General features: G+C 54.9%; 2 protein-coding genes across 2 annotated transcripts; both read left to right on the top strand.

The window, feature by feature from the left end:
- Positions 1-10,472: 10,472 nt before the first annotated feature.
- On the top strand, positions 10,473-12,279 carry LOC145529978 (uncharacterized). The gene is made up of 3 exons (XM_081550754.1): positions 10,473-10,654; positions 11,054-11,366; positions 11,617-12,279. Exons 1-3 carry the CDS (start codon positions 10,520-10,522, stop codon positions 12,243-12,245), a joined length of 1,077 nt encoding a protein of 358 aa, XP_081406880.1. The 5' UTR covers positions 10,473-10,519; the 3' UTR covers positions 12,246-12,279.
- A 5,836-nt stretch (positions 12,280-18,115) lies between these two features.
- Positions 18,116-19,922, top strand: LOC145529976 (uncharacterized). The gene is made up of 3 exons (XM_081550752.1): positions 18,116-18,297; positions 18,697-19,009; positions 19,260-19,922. The coding sequence occupies exons 1-3, from the start codon at positions 18,163-18,165 to the stop codon at positions 19,886-19,888; spliced, it is 1,077 nt and encodes a 358-aa protein (XP_081406878.1). The 5' UTR covers positions 18,116-18,162; the 3' UTR covers positions 19,889-19,922.
- Positions 19,923-20,243: the final 321 nt, after the last annotated feature.

The raw sequence follows: 20,243 nt of genomic DNA, 5'->3' as shown, positions 1-20,243 counted from the left end.
CAGAACAGTGGGAATCTACTCAAGGTGGAAACGCAAACTCCGATGCAACCAAACTTCCCACAAGGTCTCCAAAACCTCTCAGGAACAGGGAATTGGAAACTGCAGGGCATGACATGAATGGAGATGGAGACTTGACACCTTACACCGAGTTCACTTCCAGTTATCCCTAGACAAAGTTTCCATGAAAACTTGTCACAAATCTAGAAGAACAATGAGCAGAAACCGGACACGTGCTTTGAGTCTTCACACACAAAACAAAAAGGCAGCCCACAAAACAACCCAGAGAATACAGTGGACTTTGCAAAATCAAAGATATCTACTGTGGGAAAGACCTCATTACAAAAGCAAAAGACAGGTCATACATCGCGAGACGAATGAGTGGAAACACAAAGCTTCTCAAGGATGTGTCTCCAAACAGACAAAGAACACCAACACGACAAGCCTGTGAAAACTAGGGAAAGGTCTGAAGGGACAGCAGACTGAGGAAGACACACACAGAGTATCCCGGATGATGTCCAGCACTGAGGGCCTGAAGAAACAACAGTCTAGTTGCACTCCCTCAGGCCTGTGTGACCCTGGATGAGGCCTCTGTTTCCCGGTGGCTCTGAGAGATGGACAGGGAGGAAGGGGAAGAGAAATCACTTGCATTTCTAATACTCACAGCAAAGTCTTCCAATGAGAAGGGAATTATCACCCCCACTGACAATGCCATTCACTGAAGTGATACCCACGAGTCCATCTAACCCAGAAGGGAAGGAAGGACCTGTTCTCACAAAACGGCGAGAGATGGAAGAAGGAAGATCAAGCCCACACCAACCACTGGAAAGAGAAGCTGTGCTCAGGGCTTGAAAGAATTCCTATTGGGAAAATGATGTCACAGCCCCACAAGGCAATCCACAGCTTCGATGCTATTCCTCCCAAAATGCCAATGCATTTTCGCACCGAACAAAGAATTGCAAAAGGGGTACGGAAACAGAAAAGAGCCTAAATTGTCAATACAATCCGACCAATTGTCAATACAAGCCCCGATACGGACATCCAAGGTTGTGTGAAAGGAAATTAGACGACCAAACTAGGATCCTCAGGAGAGTATCGGAGAAGGCGATGGCGACCCACTCCAGTACTCTTGCCTGGAAAACGCCCTGGACGGAGGAGCCTGGTAGGCTGCAGGCCATGGGGTCGCGCAGAGTCAGACACGACTGAAGTGACTTAGGCGCAGCGGCAGCAGCAGGACAGTATGCTATTGGGAATACAACAACACACACAGATCCAGATCGATGGAATAAAGATGAGGGTCCAGAAACAAACCCCGGCATCCATGGTCAACTCATCTCTGACACAAAAGGGGAGAATATCCAAATGGGAACAAGAAAGCCTCTTCAATAAATGTCCATGGGAAAACCAGACAGCTACATCTGAAGAACGCTATTGGTTTTGATCTCACACCACCTCAATATCGGGGAAAAACCTCACCCTAAAGACTGATGTCATGAGATAGCTAGAAAGAAGCGTAGGTCAAAGGCTCCTTAACATCAGAGTCTCCTTGCCATTTGCTGGGCGGAGGTAGAAATGGGTCTCTTCAAGTAAGGGAAAGAGGAAAACGAAGTACGCCAATGGGTTTCCATCCAATGGAACCTCTTCACAACAGAGAAGCTAAGCATTCAGAAATGCAAAAGATAGGAAACGGAACATGAGAGACTCCTTGCAAGTGGTGTATCTGAGAAGGGGTTCATATGGAAAGAGACGAAGAATGCACAGCACTCAGATTCCAAGAAACACCACCACCACCCTTGACCCTTCCCCCATGACCAACTCCGACCTAAAGCCTTTCTCTCCCTCTAACCTATCCCTAAAACATAACCCTCATCTAATCATATACATGTGCATTCCTAGCATCCATCCATCCACACACGAGAGAGAAAGAGGAAGACACAGACTGAATCGAGAAGGGAAAAGAGAGGGACACAGACAGAGAGAGACACGGAACCAAAGAGAGGAAAGGAGTCGATGGTCCAGACTTTTCATCAATCTGTCTCGAAGGTAGAAGCAATGACAGCGCCCATCCACCCCAGAAGGGGGAAAAGGACGGAAGGTTTGGAGAGGAAAAGACAAGAACGCAGGGAGCCATTAGAAGCTCAGCCACCCGCAGAAGCCGAGCTGGGACACTTGAACAGAATCTCAATGGAAACAGAGGACCAGAAAGTTGGCTACTCTTTTCTATAAGAGAGGGAGACCTTCGAGTCTTCCTTTCGCGCCTCCAACTTGGATGCGGGGTCTCAAAACACTCAGGAGGGGGAGTGCCTTTTCCTGGGTACCACGGCGCATCCAGGCCTCGTTCTGCCCCATTCTGTCCTGTGTCAGCCCTGGATGGAGTCTTTCTTTCTGAAGTCTCAGCGCACAAGCTCCACGTGATATCGGCCCCAGGTGGAAAGGCATGGAGCTGCTCGTAGGCCGACAGACCTAGGAAGCAGATGGGAGAATGACCCCCACTCTGCAGATGGAGAGACTGGGGAAACCCTGAGGGGCATACGCTTGTCCAGGGCCACACCACTTATGAGAAGAAGGAGCCTGGTCTGAGAGCAGCGGGGTCCTCGGAGCTCAGGCCCTGGCTGCACCCAGGCCTCCCCAGGGCTGTGGGCTGGGCTGTGTGGCTGTCACTGTGCCTGCACATGGCCTAAGGGGGGTGGTCGAGCAGTCAGAAACCCAGAGATTCCCTTGGGAAGTTTTGGGGAAGGGACCTCAGCACGAACCCCAGGAAATGATGTCACCTGCCGGCAACAGAACCCAACAGAACCCGCAACCCGGGTATCCAGGCCTCCAGAGCGGAGAGGAGCCCCCAGCCAGATCACTTGCTGCCAGGATGTTCTGCTGTTTGCCCCTGCCCAGAGGCCGGGGCCTCAGGAGAGCTCACAGGCAGTGTGCGTGGGCACCCTGTCGACGTTGGCTCAGGGCACCCCCGAGAGGCCTGTGGCCCTTTGCCCGGAGAAACAGAAAGGTAACACGGGGAGCCCCAGGCCGGGCCAGCCCACCTCTCCCATGCCACCCGGAAACACCGGGTCCTTTGCCTGTGTGTGTGGATGCGGGTTTCTCGGGGTGTGTCTCCCTCAAGGAAGCCCAGGCGGATGTGGGGTCAGAAGCCTGCGGGCAAGTTGTGTCCACACCCCAGGGGAGAGCAGGCTGGCTGGGATGGGGAGAGTGCGGGCAGCGCCGGCCGCCCAGGCTGGCCTCACACCCTCAGGTGGGTCTCTTTCGTCCCGGGTGGGGATCTGAGCAGACACACGTCTCTGACCCTTCTGGGAAGAGAAGTTCGAGCAGGCAGAAGCAGCGGCTCCACTGGCCAGGCCCAGCTCGGAAAAGTCCCAGCATGGCTGGCTGACGGTCACTGTCGTTGCAGAGCTTCCCACGTGATGAGGCCGAGGACGGGGACACCCCGTCCACCTCCCGGAGGGAGGGGTCGGAGCACCACCCCCCCGCCCCTGAGGCCCAGTGCAGGCTCCAGGTGAGCGTGCCCACGGAGGCATCAGCCCCACCGGGGGCGAAGCGGAGGCGGGGAAGGCCTGCTGCCGAGACACCACACAGGATACACCCGGCGGCCCAGTCTGAGGCTGCCACGGAGCTCAGCACACCCGGCTCCGACCCAGAGTCCCGAGAACCCCAGCCTCTGAGGCAGCAGGAGGACCTGGAGCCCAGCACGCCAGAGCACAGAGGTGAGGACGCTGGGGCTGGTGCACGGGAGTGTGTGGGGAGGGGGTGCTGAGCTACACAGGGACGAGTCCCCGAAAGATGCTGCTGGGCCTGCAGCAAGCGCTGGCCTCACACCCCCACCCCCATCTTGCACACTTCAGTCCCAAAAGACATCCGACCCTGGGTATTCTTTGGGAATCTCTTGGAAGCTTTCTGTCCCGGGATACGCACATGCCAAGGCTGGCCTGTGGGCAAACTTTGCTTCTCCCCCAGCTCTAGCACTGGCCTCCAACTGGAACCAGGCTCCACTTCCCAGACCTGTCCCTACAGAGGTGGTGGCTCCAGGTGCAGGACCCAGGGATCCACCGAGGGCAGATGGAGAACCGAGACTTGCCCTCGCAGAGACACCAGGCCAGCTGGGTTCTGGCCAGCACACTGGGCAGATCGGATCTCCGTGCCTGCAGGACCCCCAGCCCCAGGCACTGATGTCCCACCCCCTCAGCCAGAACCTCCACCTCCACGTGCACCTGTACCTGCTCGGGCTTTGGCAGGAGAACCCGAGGCAGAGGAGGAGTCACCGCCTCGGCAGGGAGAGCCTGCCCTGGCTCCCGCGCAACACCCAGACGCCGACGATGACTCACCCACCCCTGCAGGAAGAACGAGCCCCCGCTCTGGACAGAGACCCAGAGCCCTTGCCGGAAACACCACGTCCAGGGGAGCGGTCGGCTCTGCCGCCTCCATCCCTGTCGGCTCACCGTGGACGCTGTCAACTCGGTCTGCCCCCAGGGGACATGGAGTTCCTTTACCCTGAACTGCTTTGCATTTGGTTTGTTTCCACCTTTCTGGTGATGTTTTATTTTTTGTATGGTTTCCTGTATTTTTGTTGGTTAAGTTGGGAACTTGTTGGTTAAGTTAGTAAACTTTTTCATCATTGTTGCAACTTGGGAACACTGTTGTGTAACTCTGGTGATACTGTGTTACCATCACCACTTTGTGGTTTCAGACCCGTTTGATCTTTATGCCCCACCCCCCAACAAAGCCTGGATTCAAGGCAAGCACGCCCTGTTCATCCCTCCCCCCGATCCTGAACACAATTTCATCTTTTCTTTCTGCATTCCTTCCTATATTCTTGGTGTCCCCAATCAATGACTCTCAGTGAAATGACTGAAGGAGTTTCTTTCGGACTCTCCACCTACTGTAAGACTCCATTGGAGAGTTCTCATTTTTATGTCATTTGAACTAGCCTTTGATAGCTGACAGGACGGTGTACGTCCTTTCAAGATATCATGTGCCAAACGAAGCCCTTTTGGCAAATGCCATCATTATCTCCAGGCAGGCATTGCTGTTTGAAGGGTGACATCTCAGCCAGAAGGCAGAGGCTGAGCTCCTCTTGTTGCACCAGCTCCCAAAAGAAGCCAAGAAAGGGAGCTGGAACAACAAACCACCCCAACGCCCAGGAAAGCGTTCTTCACGACAGAAGGCTAGAAAATGACCCAACAACCTTGTGGCCCAGAACCCCTCTAGAAAAATCACTGTTCCATAAAAAAGAGAAACACGTGGGAAGTTCCAAGGAGAGGCAATGCCCATGGCCAGTGTACTTTAGAGACGGCCTGACCGCTCCGGGGAAGACACGCACCGACGGAACCCCTTGGGAAACAGCAGTGAGAGTCCTCACCGTCGTAAGGGTTTCCTCTGGGGACAACCTGCCCTGGGCACCACATGAGGGAGCAGACCGGCTTCTCTTCCTCTGCCCCCACAGCATTCACTCATGAAGGCAGCTCAGGTGTTCTCATGCCCTGCCTGCCTGCCTGCCTGCCTGGCTCATCCGTGAGCTGTGACCACCTCCAGGGCAGGACTCCACCTTCTCCTCTCTGTGTACCGTGAATCTGCACACAGTGGGCTTTCAGAACCTTAGGAGACTTGAGCCATTCCCACTCGAGCCAGAACCCTCCCCAGGAAGGAAAACGGCTGTGGAGTCATTTTGGCCCCAGCACTGGTTCCGAAAGCCTGGCGGCTCCTACAGCCTCTACGGTGTGAAGAGGGAGGTCCCTTTTGACAGAGCTTTCCGGCTGTCAGATCTAAGCTGTTGTTTCACTGTCAGCTGTGTCTCTTCCGTTGCAGCCAGGTGGGCCACGCTGCTCCAAAGGGGCTCACAAGCTGAGTGGCAAGGGAGGTATTGAGAGGACAGGGATGGCTACAACGTGCTGCAAACTGAGTGAAGGTCCCCACAATCCTCAGCAAAGGTCTGTGGTGTGCAAGTGGGGAGTAGAGGGCCCCCAAGTTCCAAAGGAAGGGAGGTACTCGGGAGCTAAAGCCCTTGGCTGCTGTGGTAGCAGCTGCAGATGGCAGCTCGTCCACAGTGCACTTCGAATGAGGTCATATGAGCGGGACTCTGGAAATGGCTCCGAAATCAAGAGAAAGGGGTCAGGGTATGTGGGAATCCGGCGGGGGTGGGGGGTGGATGAAGGAAGGTGTCCTTCCTCTCTCCAGTGCAATTTGGTTTGGTGAGTCTCAAAGCTACCAGATGGCACTTCCCAAGTCAGGCCCCCGCAGGAATCAGGGTGGGCTGCGTGCCTCGGCCCCTGCCACAGGGACAAGCCACACCAGTGGCCTCCCTGAGCTCCAATGGCCGATCTGGGGGTTCTGTCTGGGTGCACACCTCCTTGCTCTGGCCAAGTTCCCCCCTTCTCTGAGCACCAGCTTCATCCTCTCGAATAAGGACATCGATTGCTACCTTGGCACGTTACTCTCTTCATCCTGTGAAGACTCATTAGGCTTATCCTACAATTACTAGCTGGCCCGAAGAGATATCTCCTGAATCCAGATTAAGCTGGAGTCTCCCAGGCTCATCTGGCATGTCTTCCCTGAAGTCTGCCAAAACCCACACCCTTGCATTTCCAGGGACTCCCCTTAGCCAGCTGGGCAGAAAACCCAGCATGGTTCAAACAAGCTGACAGACAAGCGGGAGAGGACTCACGGGCAGACGGCCTCCCTCAGGTCTCGGGTGGAGCTCTGGGACCACAGCAGCAGCGGGCCATCTCAGCCCCTGGGCTCAGCAGCGCCCTCATTCTCAGGCCGGCGGCTCTGCCCTGAGGGGAGCAGGAAGGTCACCAACTGCCGCAGGCGGACCTCAAGCCCCTCCCACTGCTGGAGCCTGACCTCCCCCGGCCCCACCCCTTCCCCTACCCCAGCAGGACGAGAGCTCGTCTTCCCCTGGCTTCCAACGTGAGGCCCGGCCCTGGGCCCCGATTGGGCACTGCCCCAGTCCGGAGCCAATCACAGTGGCCAGGGAGGTGGAACGCACCGATTGGCCAGGGCCAGGTCATGTGACCATACTCCCCAGGAAACTCAAATATTACCAAGATTCCCTAACAAACCAATGAACAAAATTATCCAGTAAAGGCAAACCGTACTTTTTAATGAGGCCAATGTCACAGAAAAAAAAAAAAAATCCTTCACAATGAACTGCTCAAGGAAGCTACTAAATAAGCTTTCAGAAAAGTTAAGACTTTTTTTTTTTTTTTAATAGGGTGACGGAGAGCTATACCTTTCCCATCTATGTGAATTTAGGTTTAAACTAGATTTCCCTCGGCTATTATATAAGACAAAAAACCCCACATCACCCCCTTTCACTCCCCCCACCCCCAAAAAGTGTTTTAGTCTATTGAATTTTTGTGTCCTCAGTTGTGTCTGATTCACGGCAACTCACGAACTCTACACAGCCAGGCTCTTCCGTCCATGGAATTCAGGGCAATTTTTTTCTGTCACAGCAAATGCCCACCCTGGGTGATCCAAAGGCAAGGGCTCAGAGGCTCCTGAGAGACTAACTCCTTTCAGCTGAGCACAGAGCTGGCTCCTCACTGGGATGCCTGTGGCCTGGGGCTCCCAGAGGGGAGAGCAGCACTCGCCCCACCGTGTGGTCACTGCTGGAAGTGCAGGCTGCTCCTCACTCCCCCTTGACAGTGTCCCTGAGGGCAGAACAGTGGGAATCTACTCAAGGTGGAAACGCAAACTCCGATGCAACCAAACTTCCCACAAGGTCTCCAAAACCACTCAGGAACAGGGAATTGGAAACTGCAGGGCATGACATGAATGGAGATGGAGACTTGACACCTTACACCGAGTTCACTTCCAGTTATCCCTAGACAAAGTTTCCATGAAAACTTGTCACAAATCTAGAAGAACAATGAGCAGAAACCGGACACGTGCTTTGAGTCTTCACACACAAAACAAAAAGGCAGCCCACAAAACAACCCAGAGAATACAGTGGACTTTGCAAAATCAAAGATATCTACTGTGGGAAAGACCTCATTACAAAAGCAAAAGACAGGTCATACATCGCGAGACGAATGAGTGGAAACACAAAGCTTCTCAAGGATGTGTCTCCAAACAGACAAAGAACACCAACACGACAAGCCTGTGAAAACTAGGGAAAGGTCTGAAGGGACAGCAGACTGAGGAAGACACACACAGAGTATCCCGGATGATGTCCAGCACTGAGGGCCTGAAGAAACAACAGTCTAGTTGCACTCCCTCAGGCCTGTGTGACCCTGGATGAGGCCTCTGTTTCCCGGTGGCTCTGAGAGATGGACAGGGAGGAAGGGGAAGAGAAATCACTTGCATTTCTAATACTCACAGCAAAGTCTTCCAATGAGAAGGGAATTATCACCCCCACTGACAATGCCATTCACTGAAGTGATACCCACGAGTCCATCTAACCCAGAAGGGAAGGAAGGACCTGTTCTCACAAAACGGCGAGAGATGGAAGAAGGAAGATCAAGCCCACACCAACCACTGGAAAGAGAAGCTGTGCTCAGGGCTTGAAAGAATTCCTATTGGGAAAATGATGTCACAGCCCCACAAGGCAATCCACAGCTTCGATGCTATTCCTCCCAAAATGCCAATGCATTTTCGCACCGAACAAAGAATTGCAAAAGGGGTACGGAAACAGAAAAGAGCCTAAATTGTCAATACAATCCGACCAATTGTCAATACAAGCCCCGATACGGACATCCAAGGTTGTGTGAAAGGAAATTAGACGACCAAACTAGGATCCTCAGGAGAGTATCGGAGAAGGCGATGGCGACCCACTCCAGTACTCTTGCCTGGAAAACGCCCTGGACGGAGGAGCCTGGTAGGCTGCAGGCCATGGGGTCGCGCAGAGTCAGACACGACTGAAGTGACTTAGGCGCAGCGGCAGCAGCAGGACAGTATGCTATTGGGAATACAACAACACACACAGATCCAGATCGATGGAATAAAGTTGAGGGTCCAGAAACAAACCCCGGCATCCATGGTCAACTCATCTCTGACACAAAAGGGGAGAATATCCAAATGGGAACAAGAAAGCCTCTTCAATAAATGTCCATGGGAAAACCAGACAGCTACATCTGAAGAACGCTATTGGTTTTGATCTCACACCACCTCAATATTGGGGAAAAACCTCACCCTAAAGACTGATGTCATGAGATAGCTAGAAAGAAGCGTAGGTCAAAGGCTCCTTAACATCAGAGTCTCCTTGCCATTTGCTGGGCGGAGGTAGAAATGGGTCTCTTCAAGTAAGGGAAAGAGGAAAACGAAGTACGCCAATGGGTTTCCATCCAATGGAACCTCTTCACAACAGAGAAGCTAAGCATTCAGAAATGCAAAAGATAGGAAACGGAACATGAGAGACTCCTTGCAAGTGGTGTATCTGAGAAGGGGTTCATATGGAAAGAGACGAAGAATGCACAGCACTCAGATTCCAAGAAACACCACCACCACCCTTGACCCTTCCCCCATGACCAACTCCGACCTAAAGCCTTTCTCTCCCTCTAACCTATCCCTAAAACATAACCCTCATCTAATCATATACATGTGCATTCCTAGCATCCATCCATCCACACACGAGAGAGAAAGAGGAAGACACAGACTGAATCGAGAAGGGAAAAGAGAGGGACACAGACAGAGAGAGACACGGAACCAAAGAGAGGAAAGGAGTCGATGGTCCAGACTTTTCATCAATCTGTCTCGAAGGTAGAAGCAATGACAGCGCCCATCCACCCCAGAAGGGGGAAAAGGACGGAAGGTTTGGAGAGGAAAAGACAAGAACGCAGGGAGCCATTAGAAGCTCAGCCACCCGCAGAAGCCGAGCTGGGACACTTGAACAGAATCTCAATGGAAACAGAGGACCAGAAAGTTGGCTACTCTTTTCTATAAGAGAGGGAGACCTTCGAGTCTTCCTTTCGCGCCTCCAACTTGGATGCGGGGTCTCAAAACACTCAGGAGGGGGAGTGCCTTTTCCTGGGTACCACGGCGCATCCAGGCCTCGTTCTGCCCCATTCTGTCCTGTGTCAGCCCTGGATGGAGTCTTTCTTTCTGAAGTCTCAGCGCACAAGCTCCACGTGATATCGGCCCCAGGTGGAAAGGCATGGAGCTGCTCGTAGGCCGACAGACCTAGGAAGCAGATGGGAGAATGACCCCCACTCTGCAGATGGAGAGACTGGGGAAACCCTGAGGGGCATACGCTTGTCCAGGGCCACACCACTTATGAGAAGAAGGAGCCTGGTCTGAGAGCAGCGGGGTCCTCGGAGCTCAGGCCCTGGCTGCACCCAGGCCTCCCCAGGGCTGTGGGCTGGGCTGTGTGGCTGTCACTGTGCCTGCACATGGCCTAAGGGGGGTGGTCGAGCAGTCAGAAACCCAGAGATTCCCTTGGGAAGTTTTGGGGAAGGGACCTCAGCACGAACCCCAGGAAATGATGTCACCTGCCGGCAACAGAACCCAACAGAACCCGCAACCCGGGTATCCAGGCCTCCAGAGCGGAGAGGAGCCCCCAGCCAGATCACTTGCTGCCAGGATGTTCTGCTGTTTGCCCCTGCCCAGAGGCCGGGGCCTCAGGAGAGCTCACAGGCAGTGTGCGTGGGCACCCTGTCGACGTTGGCTCAGGGCACCCCCGAGAGGCCTGTGGCCCTTTGCCCGGAGAAACAGAAAGGTAACACGGGGAGCCCCAGGCCGGGCCAGCCCACCTCTCCCATGCCACCCGGAAACACCGGGTCCTTTGCCTGTGTGTGTGGATGCGGGTTTCTCGGGGTGTGTCTCCCTCAAGGAAGCCCAGGCGGATGTGGGGTCAGAAGCCTGTGGGCAAGTTGTGTCCACACCCCAGGGGAGAGCAGGCTGGCTGGGATGGGGAGAGTGCGGGCAGCGCCGGCCGCCCAGGCTGGCCTCACACCCTCAGGTGGGTCTCTTTCCTCCCGGGTGGGGATCTGAGCAGACACACGTCTCTGACCCTTCTGGGAAGAGAAGTTCGAGCAGGCAGAAGCAGCGGCTCCACTGGCCAGGCCCAGCTCGGAAAAGTCCCAGCATGGCTGGCTGACGGTCACTGTCGTTGCAGAGCTTCCCACGTGATGAGGCCGAGGACGGGGATACCCCGTCCACCTCCCGGAGGGAGGGGTCGGAGCACCACCCCCCCGCCCCTGAGGCCCAGTGCAGGCTCCAGGTGAGCGTGCCCACGGAGGCATCAGCCCCACCGGGGGCGAAGCGGAGGCGGGGAAGGCCTGCTGCCGAGACACCACACAGGATACACCCGGCGGCCCAGTCTGAGGCTGCCACGGAGCTCAGCACACCCGGCTCCGACCCAGAGTCCCGAGAACCCCAGCCTCTGAGGCAGCAGGAGGACCTGGAGCCCAGCACGCCAGAGCACAGAGGTGAGGACGCTGGGGCTGGTGCACGGGAGTGTGTGGGGAGGGGGTGCTGAGCTACACAGGGACGAGTCCCCGAAAGATGCTGCTGGGCCTGCAGCAAGCGCTGGCCTCACACCCCCACCCCCATCTTGCACACTTCAGTCCCAAAAGACATCCGACCCTGGGTATTCTTTGGGAATCTCTTGGAAGCTTTCTGTCCCGGGATACGCACATGCCAAGGCTGGCCTGTGGGCAAACTTTGCTTCTCCCCCAGCTCTAGCACTGGCCTCCAACTGGAACCAGGCTCCACTTCCCAGACCTGTCCCTACAGAGGTGGTGGCTCCAGGTGCAGGACCCAGGGATCCACCGAGGGCAGATGGAGAACCGAGACTTGCCCTCGCAGAGACACCAGGCCAGCTGGGTTCTGGCCAGCACACCGGGCAGATCGGATCTCCGTGCCTGCAGGACCCCCAGCCCCAGGCACTGATGTCCCACCCCCTCAGCCAGAACCTCCACCTCCACGTGCACCTGTACCTGCTCGGGCTTTGGCAGGAGAACCCGAGGCAGAGGAGGAGTCACCGCCTCGGCAGGGAGAGCCTGCCCTGGCTCCCGCGCAACACCCAGACGCCGACGATGACTCACCCACCCCTGCAGGAAGAACGAGCCCCCGCTCTGGACAGAGACCCAGAGCCCTTGCCGGAAACACCACGTCCAGGGGAGCGGTCGGCTCTGCCGCCTCCATCCCTGTCGGCTCACCGTGGACGCTGTCAACTCGGTCTGCCCCCAGGGGACATGGAGTTCCTTTCCCCTGAACTGCTTTGCATTTGGTTTGTTTCCACCTTTCTGGTGATGTTTTATTTTTTGTATGGTTTCCTGTATTTTTGTTGGTTAAGTTGGGATTAGTAAACTTTTTCATCATTGTTGCAATTTGGGAACACTGTTGTGTAACTGGTGATACTGTGTTACCATCACCACTTTGTGGTTTCAGACCCGTTTGATCTTTATGCCCCACCCCCCAACAAAGCCTGGATTCAAGGCAAGCACGCCCTGTTCATCCCTCCCCCCGATCCTGAACACAATTTCATCTTTTCTTTCTGCATTCCTTCCTATATTCTTGGTGTCCCCAGTCAATGACTCTCAGTGAAATGACTGAAGGAGTTTCTTTCGGACTCTCCACCTACTGTAAGACTCCATTGGAGAGTTCTCATTTTTATGTCATTTGAACTAGCCTTTGATAGCTGACAGGACGGTGTACGTCCTTTCAAGATATCATGTGCCAAACGAAGCCCTTTTGGCAAATGCCATCATTATCTCCAGGCAGGCATTGCTGTTTGAAGGGTGACATCTCAGCCAGAAGGCAGAGGCTGAGCTCCTCTTGTTGCACCAGCTCCCAAAAGAAGCCAAGAAAGGGAGCTGGAACAACAAACCACCCCAACGCCCAGGAAAGCGTTCTTCACGACAGAAGGCTAGAAAATGACCCAACAACCTTGTGGCCCAGAACCCCTCTAGAAAAATCACTGTTCCATAAAAAAGAGAAACACGTGGGAAGTTCCAAGGAGAGGCAATGCCCATGGCCAGTGTACTTTAGAGACGGCCTGACCGCTCCGGGGAAGACACGCACCGACGGAACCCCTTGGGAAACAGCAGTGAGAGTCCTCACCGTCGTAAGGGTTTCCTCTGGGGACAACCTGCCCTGGGCACCACATGAGGGAGCAGACCGGCTTCTCTTCCTCTGCCCCCACAGCATTCACTCATGAAGGCAGCTCAGGTGTTCTCATGCCCTGCCTGCCTGCCTGCCTGCCTGGCTCATCCGTGAGCTGTGACCACCTCCAGGGCAGGACTCCACCTTCTCCTCTCTGTGTACCGTGAATCTGCACACAGTGGGCTTTCAGAACCTTAGGAGACTTGAGCCATTCCCACTCGAGCCAGAACCCTCCCCAGGAAGGAAAACGGCTGTGGGGTCATTTTGGCCCCAGCACTGGTTCCGAAAGCCTGGCGGCTCCTACAGCCTCTACGGTGTGAAGAGGGAGGTCCCTTTTGACAGAGCTTTCCGGCTGTCAGATCTAAGCTGTTGTTTCACTGTCAGCTGTGTCTCTTCCGTTGCAGCCAGGTGGGCCACGCTGCTCCAAAGGGGCTCACAAGCTGAGTGGCAAGGGAGGTATTGAGAGGACAGGGATGGCTACAACGTGCTGCAAACTGAGTGAGGGTCCCCACAATCCTCAGCAAAGGTCTGTGGTGTGCAAGTGGGGAGTAGAGGGCCCCCAAGTTCCAAAGGAAGGGAGGTACTCGGGAGCTAAAGCCCTTGGCTGCTGTGGTAGCAGCTGCAGATGGCAGCTCGTCCACAGTGCACTTCGAATGAGGTCATATGAGCGGGACTCTGGAAATGGCTCCGAAATCAAGAGAAAGGGGTCAGGGTATGTGGGAATCCGGCGGGGGTGGGGGGTGGATGAAGGAAGGTGTCCTTCCTCTCTCCAGTGCAATTTGGTTTGGTGAGTCTCAAAGCTACCAGATGGCACTTCCCAAGTCAGGCCCCCGCAGGAATCAGGGTGGGCTGCGTGCCTCGGCCCCTGCCACAGGGACAAGCCACACCAGTGGCCTCCCTGAGCTCCAATGGCCGATCTGGGGGTTCTGTCTGGGTGCACACCTCCTTGCTCTGGCCAAGTTCCCCCCTTCTCTGAGCACCAGCTTCATCCTCTCGAATGAGGACATCGATTGCTACCTTGGCACGTTACTCTCTTCATCCTGTGAAGACTCATTAGGCTTATCCTACAATTACTAGCTGGCCCGAAGAGATATCTCCTGAATCCAGATTAAGCTGGAGTCTCCCAGGCTCATCTGGCATGTCTTCCCTGAAGTCTGCCAAAACCCACACCCTTGCATTTCCAGGGACTCCCCTTAGCCAGCTGGGCAGAAAACCCAGCATGGTTCAAACAAGCTGACAGACAAGCGGGAGAGGACTCACGGGCAGACGGCCTCCCTCAGGTCTCGGGTGGAGCTCTGGGACCACAGCAGCAGCGGGCCATCTCAGCCCCTGGGCTCAGCAGCGCCCTCATTCTCAGGCCGGCGGCTCTGCCCTGAGGGGAGCAGGAAGGTCACCAACTGCCGCAGGCGGACCTCAAGCCCCTCCCACTGCTGGAGCCTGACCTCCCCCGGCCCCACCCCTTCCCCTACCCCAGCAGGACGAGAGCTCGTCTTCCCCTGGCTTCCAACGTGAGGCCCGGCCCTGGGCCCCGATTGGGCACTGCCCCAGTCCGGAGCCAATCACAGTGGCCAGGGAGGTGGAACGCACCGATTGGCCAGGGCCAGGTCATGTGACCATACTCCCCAGGAAACTCAAATATTACCAAGATTCCCTAACAAACCAATGAACAAAATTATCCAGTAAAGGCAAACCGTACTTTTTAATGAGGCCAATGTCACAGAAAAAAAAAAAAAATCCTTCACAATGAACTGCTCAAGGAAGCTACTAAATAAGCTTTCAGAAAAGTTAAGACTTTTTTTTTTTTTTTAATAGGGTGACGGAGAGCTATACCTTTCCCATCTATGTGAATTTAGGTTTAAACTAGATTTCCCTCGGCTATTATATAAGACAAAAAACCCCACATCACCCCCTTTCACTCCCCCCACCCCCAAAAAGTGTTTTAGTCTATTGAATTTTTGTGTCCTCAGTTGTGTCTGATTCACGGCAACTCACGAACTCTACACAGCCAGGCTCTTCCGTCCATGGAATTCAGGGCAATTTTTTTCTGTCACAGCAAATGCCCACCCTGGGTGATCCAAAGGCAAGGGCTCAGAGGCTCCTGAGAGACTAACTCCTTTCAGCTGAGCACAGAGCTGGCTCCTCACTGGGATGCCTGTGGCCTGGGGCTCCCAGAGGGGAGAGCAGCACTCGCCCCACCGTGTGGTCACTGCTGGAAGTGCAGGCTGCTCCTCACTCCCCCTTGACAGTGTCCCTGAGGGCAGAACAGTGGGAATCTACTCAAGGTGGAAACGCAAACTCCGATGCAACCAAACTTCCCACAAGGTCTCCAAAACCACTCAGGAACAGGGAATTGGAAACTGCAGGGCATGACATGAATGGAGATGGAGACTTGACACCTTACACCGAGTTCACTTCCAGTTATCCCTAGACAAAGTTTCCATGAAAACTTGTCACAAATCTAGAAGAACAATGAGCAGAAACCGGACACGTGCTTTGAGTCTTCACACACAAAACAAAAAGGCAGCCCACAAAACAACCCAGAGAATACAGTGGACTTTGCAAAATCAAAGATATCTACTGTGGGAAAGACCTCATTACAAAAGCAAAAGACAGGTCATACATCGCGAGACGAATGAGTGGAAACACAAAGCTTCTCAAGGATGTGTCTCCAAACAGACAAAGAACACCAACACGACAAGCCTGTGAAAACTAGGGAAAGGTCTGAAGGGACAGCAGACTGAGGAAGACACACACAGAGTATCCCGGATGATGTCCAGCACTGAGGGCCTGAAGAAACAACAGTCTAGTTGCACTCCCTCAGGCCTGTGTGACCCTGGATGAGGCCTCTGTTTCCCGGTGGCTCTGAGAGATGGACAGGGAGGAAGGGGAAGAGAAATCACTTGCATTTCTAATACTCACAGCAAAGTCTTCCAATGAGAAGGGAATTATCACCCCCACTGACAATGCCATTCACTGAAGTGATACCCACGAGTCCATCTAACCCAGAAGGGAAGGAAGGACCTGTTCTCACAAAACGGCGAGAGATGGAAGAAGGAAGATCAAGCCCACACCAACCACTGGAAAGAGAAGCTGTGCTCAGGGCTTGAAAGAATTCCTATTGGGAAAATGATGTCACAGCCCCACAAGGCAATCCACAGCTTCGATGCTATTCCTCCCAAAATGCCAATGCATTTTCGCACCGAACAAAGAATTGCAAAAGGGGTACGGAAACAGAAAAGAGCCTAAATTGTCAATACAATCCGACCAATTGTCAATACAAGCCCCGATACGGACATCCAAGGTTGTGTGAAAGGAAATTAGACGACCAAACTAGGATCCTCAGGAGAGTATCGGAGAAGGCGATGGCGACCCACTCCAGTACTCTTGCCTGGAAAACGCCCTGGACGGAGGAGCCTGGTAGGCTGCAGGCCATGGGGTCGCGCAGAGTCAGACACGACTGAAGTGACTTAGGCGCAGCGGCAGCAGCAGGACAGTATGCTATTGGGAATACAACAACACACACAGATCCAGATCGATGGAATAAAGTTGAGGGTCCAGAAACAAACCCCGGCATCCATGGTCAACTCATCTCTGACACAAAAGGGGAGAATATCCAAATGGGAACAAGAAAGCCTCTTCAATAAATGTCCATGGGAAAACCAGACAGCTACATCTGAAGAACGCTATTGGTTTTGATCTCACACCACCTCAATATTGGGGAAAAACCTCACCCTAAAGACTGATGTCATGAGATAGCTAGAAAGAAGCGTAGGTCAAAGGCTCCTTAACATCAGAGTCTCCTTGCCATTTGCTGGGCGGAGGTAGAAATGGGTCTCTTCAAGTAAGGGAAAGAGGAAAACGAAGTACGCCAATGGGTTTCCATCCAATGGAACCTCTTCACAACAGAGAAGCTAAGCATTCAGAAATGCAAAAGATAGGAAACGGAACATGAGAGACTCCTTGCAAGTGGTGTATCTGAGAAGGGGTTCATATGGAAAGAGACGAAGAATGCACAGCACTCAGATTCCAAGAAACACCACCACCACCCTTGACCCTTCCCCCATGACCAACTCCGACCTAAAGCCTTTCTCTCCCTCTAACCTATCCCTAAAACATAACCCTCATCTAATCATATACATGTGCATTCCTAGCATCCATCCATCCACACACGAGAGAGAAAGAGGAAGACACAGACTGAATCGAGAAGGGAAAAGAGAGGGACACAGACAGAGAGAGACACGGAACCAAAGAGAGGAAAGGAGTCGATGGTCCAGACTTTTCATCAATCTGTCTCGAAGGTAGAAGCAATGACAGCGCCCATCCACCCCAGAAGGGGGAAAAGGACGGAAGGTTTGGAGAGGAAAAGACAAGAACGCAGGGAGCCATTAGAAGCTCAGCCACCCGCAGAAGCCGAGCTGGGACACTTGAACAGAATCTCAATGGAAACAGAGGACCAGAAAGTTGGCTACTCTTTTCTATAAGAGAGGGAGACCTTCGAGTCTTCCTTTCGCGCCTCCAACTTGGATGCGGGGTCTCAAAACACTCAGGAGGGGGAGTGCCTTTTCCTGGGTACCACGGCGCATCCAGGCCTCGTTCTGCCCCATTCTGTCCTGTGTCAGCCCTGGATGGAGTCTTTCTTTCTGAAGTCTCAGCGCACAAGCTCCACGTGATATCGGCCCCAGGTGGAAAGGCATGGAGCTGCTCGTAGGCCGACAGACCTAGGAAGCAGATGGGAGAATGACCCCCACTCTGCAGATGGAGAGACTGGGGAAACCCTGAGGGGCATACGCTTGTCCAGGGCCACACCACTTATGAGAAGAAGGAGCCTGGTCTGAGAGCAGCGGGGTCCTCGGAGCTCAGGCCCTGGCTGCACCCAGGCCTCCCCAGGGCTGTGGGCTGGGCTGTGTGGCTGTCACTGTGCCTGCACATGGCCTAAGGGGGGTGGTCGAGCAGTCAGAAACCCAGAGATTCCCTTGGGAAGTTTTTGGGAACGGACCTCAGCACGAACCCCAGGAAATGATGTCACCTGCCGGCAACAGAACCCAACAGAACCCGCAACCCGGGTATCCAGGCCTCCAGAGCGGAGAGGAGCCCCCAGCCAGATCACTTGCTGCCAGGATGTTCTGCTGTTTGCCCCTGCCCAGAGGCCGGGGCCTCAGGAGAGCTCACAGGCAGTGTGCGTGGGCACCCTGTCGACGTTGGCTCAGGGCACCCCCGAGAGGCCTGTGGCCCTTTGCCCGGAGAAACAGAAAGGTAACACGGGGAGCCCCAGGCCGGGCCAGCCCACCTCTCCCATGCCACCCGGAAACACCGGGTCCTTTGCCTGTGTGTGTGGATGCGGGTTTCTCGGGGTGTGTCTCCCTCAAGGAAGCCCAGGCGGATGTGGGGTCAGAAGCCTGCGGGCAAGTTGTGTCCACACCCCAGGGGAGAGCAGGCTGGCTGGGATGGGGAGAGTGCGGGCAGCGCCGGCCGCCCAGGCTGGCCTCACACCCTCAGGTGGGTCTCTTTCCTCCCGGGTGGGGATCTGAGCAGACACACGTCTCTGACCCTTCTGGGAAGAGAAGTTCGAGCAGGCAGAAGCAGCGGCTCCACTGGCCAGGCCCAGCTCGGAAAAGTCCCAGCATGGCTGGCTGACGGTCACTGTCGTTGCAGAGCTTCCCACGTGATGAGGCCGAGGACGGGGATACCCCGTCCACCTCCCGGAGGGAGGGGTCGGAGCACCACCCCCCCGCCCCTGAGGCCCAGTGCAGGCTCCAGGTGAGCGTGCCCACGGAGGCATCAGCCCCACCGGGGGCGAAGCGGAGGCGGGGAAGGCCTGCTGCCGAGACACCACACAGGATACACCCGGCGGCCCAGTCTGAGGCTGCCACGGAGCTCAGCACACCCGGCTCCGACCCAGAGTCCCGAGAACCCCAGCCTCTGAGGCAGCAGGAGGACCTGGAGCCCAGCACGCCAGAGCACAGAGGTGAGGACGCTGGGGCTGGTGCACGGGAGTGTGTGGGGAGGGGGTGCTGAGCTACACAGGGACGAGTCCCCGAAAGATGCTGCTGGGCCTGCAGCAAGCGCTGGCCTCACACCCCCACCCCCATCTTGCACACTTCAGTCCCAAAAGACATCCGACCCTGGGTATTCTTTGGGAATCTCTTGGAAGCTTTCTGTCCCGGGATACGCACATGCCAAGGCTGGCCTGTGGGCAAACTTTGCTTCTCCCCCAGCTCTAGCACTGGCCTCCAACTGGAACCAGGCTCCACTTCCCAGACCTGTCCCTACAGAGGTGGTGGCTCCAGGTGCAGGACCCAGGGATCCACCGAGGGCAGATGGAGAACCGAGACTTGCCCTCGCAGAGACACCAGGCCAGCTGGGTTCTGGCCAGCACACCGGGCAGATCGGATCTCCGTGCCTGCAGGACCCCCAGCCCCAGGCACTGATGTCCCACCCCCTCAGCCAGAACCTCCACCTCCACGTGCACCTGTACCTGCTCGGGCTTTGGCAGGAGAACCCGAGGCAGAGGAGGAGTCACCGCCTCGGCAGGGAGAGCCTGCCCTGGCTCCCGCGCAACACCCAGACGCCGACGATGACTCACCCACCCCTGCAGGAAGAACGAGCCCCCGCTCTGGACAGAGACCCAGAGCCCTTGCCGGAAACACCACGTCCAGGGGAGCGGTCGGCTCTGCCGCCTCCATCCCTGTCGGCTCACCGTGGACGCTGTCAACTCGGTCTGCCCCCAGGGGACATGGAGTTCCTTTCCCCTGAACTGCTTTGCATTTGGTTTGTTTCCACCTTTCTGGTGATGTTTTATTTTTTGTATGGTTTCCTGTATTTTTGTTGGTTAAGTTGGGATTAGTAAACTTTTTCATCATTGTTGCAATTTGGGAACACTGTTGTGTAACTGGTGATACTGTGTTACCATCACCACTTTGTGGTTTCAGACCCGTTTGATCTTTATGCCCCACCCCCCAACAAAGCCTGGATTCAAGGCAAGCACGCCCTGTTCATCCCTCCCCCCGATCCTGAACACAATTTCATCTTTTCTTTCTGCATTCCTTCCTATATTCTTGGTGTCCCCAGTCAATGACTCTCAGTGAAATGACTGAAGGAGTTTCTTTCGGACTCTCCACCTACTGTAAGACTCCATTGGAGAGTTCTCATTTTTATGTCATTTGAACTAGCCTTTGATAGCTGACAGGACGGTGTACGTC

Source organism: Giraffa tippelskirchi, chromosome 12 (assembly GCF_054371585.1).
Source record: "Giraffa tippelskirchi isolate mGirTip1 chromosome 12, T2T-mGirTip1v1.2.pri, whole genome shotgun sequence".
Taxonomy (NCBI): domain Eukaryota; kingdom Metazoa; phylum Chordata; class Mammalia; order Artiodactyla; family Giraffidae; genus Giraffa; species Giraffa tippelskirchi.
Note: the sequence above shows the minus strand (reverse complement) of the source record. Positions and strands in the feature narration are given on the sequence as shown.

What these genes read in the sequence shown, in the direction of transcription:
- LOC145529976 (XM_081550752.1), top strand. Translation starts at nt 18,163, where the DNA reads ATGTTCTGCTGTTTGCCCCTGCCCAGAGGCCGGGGCCTCAGGAGAGCT. An exon ending in TTGCCCGGAGAAACAGAAAG is followed by an intron (nt 18,298 to 18,696) that starts GTAACACGGGGA and finishes CTGTCGTTGCAG; the next exon opens with AGCTTCCCACGTGATGAGGC. An exon ending in CAGCACGCCAGAGCACAGAG is followed by an intron (nt 19,010 to 19,259) that starts GTGAGGACGCTG and finishes CTTCTCCCCCAG; the next exon opens with CTCTAGCACTGGCCTCCAAC.
- LOC145529978 (XM_081550754.1), top strand. Translation starts at nt 10,520, where the DNA reads ATGTTCTGCTGTTTGCCCCTGCCCAGAGGCCGGGGCCTCAGGAGAGCT. An exon ending in TTGCCCGGAGAAACAGAAAG is followed by an intron (nt 10,655 to 11,053) that starts GTAACACGGGGA and finishes CTGTCGTTGCAG; the next exon opens with AGCTTCCCACGTGATGAGGC. An exon ending in CAGCACGCCAGAGCACAGAG is followed by an intron (nt 11,367 to 11,616) that starts GTGAGGACGCTG and finishes CTTCTCCCCCAG; the next exon opens with CTCTAGCACTGGCCTCCAAC.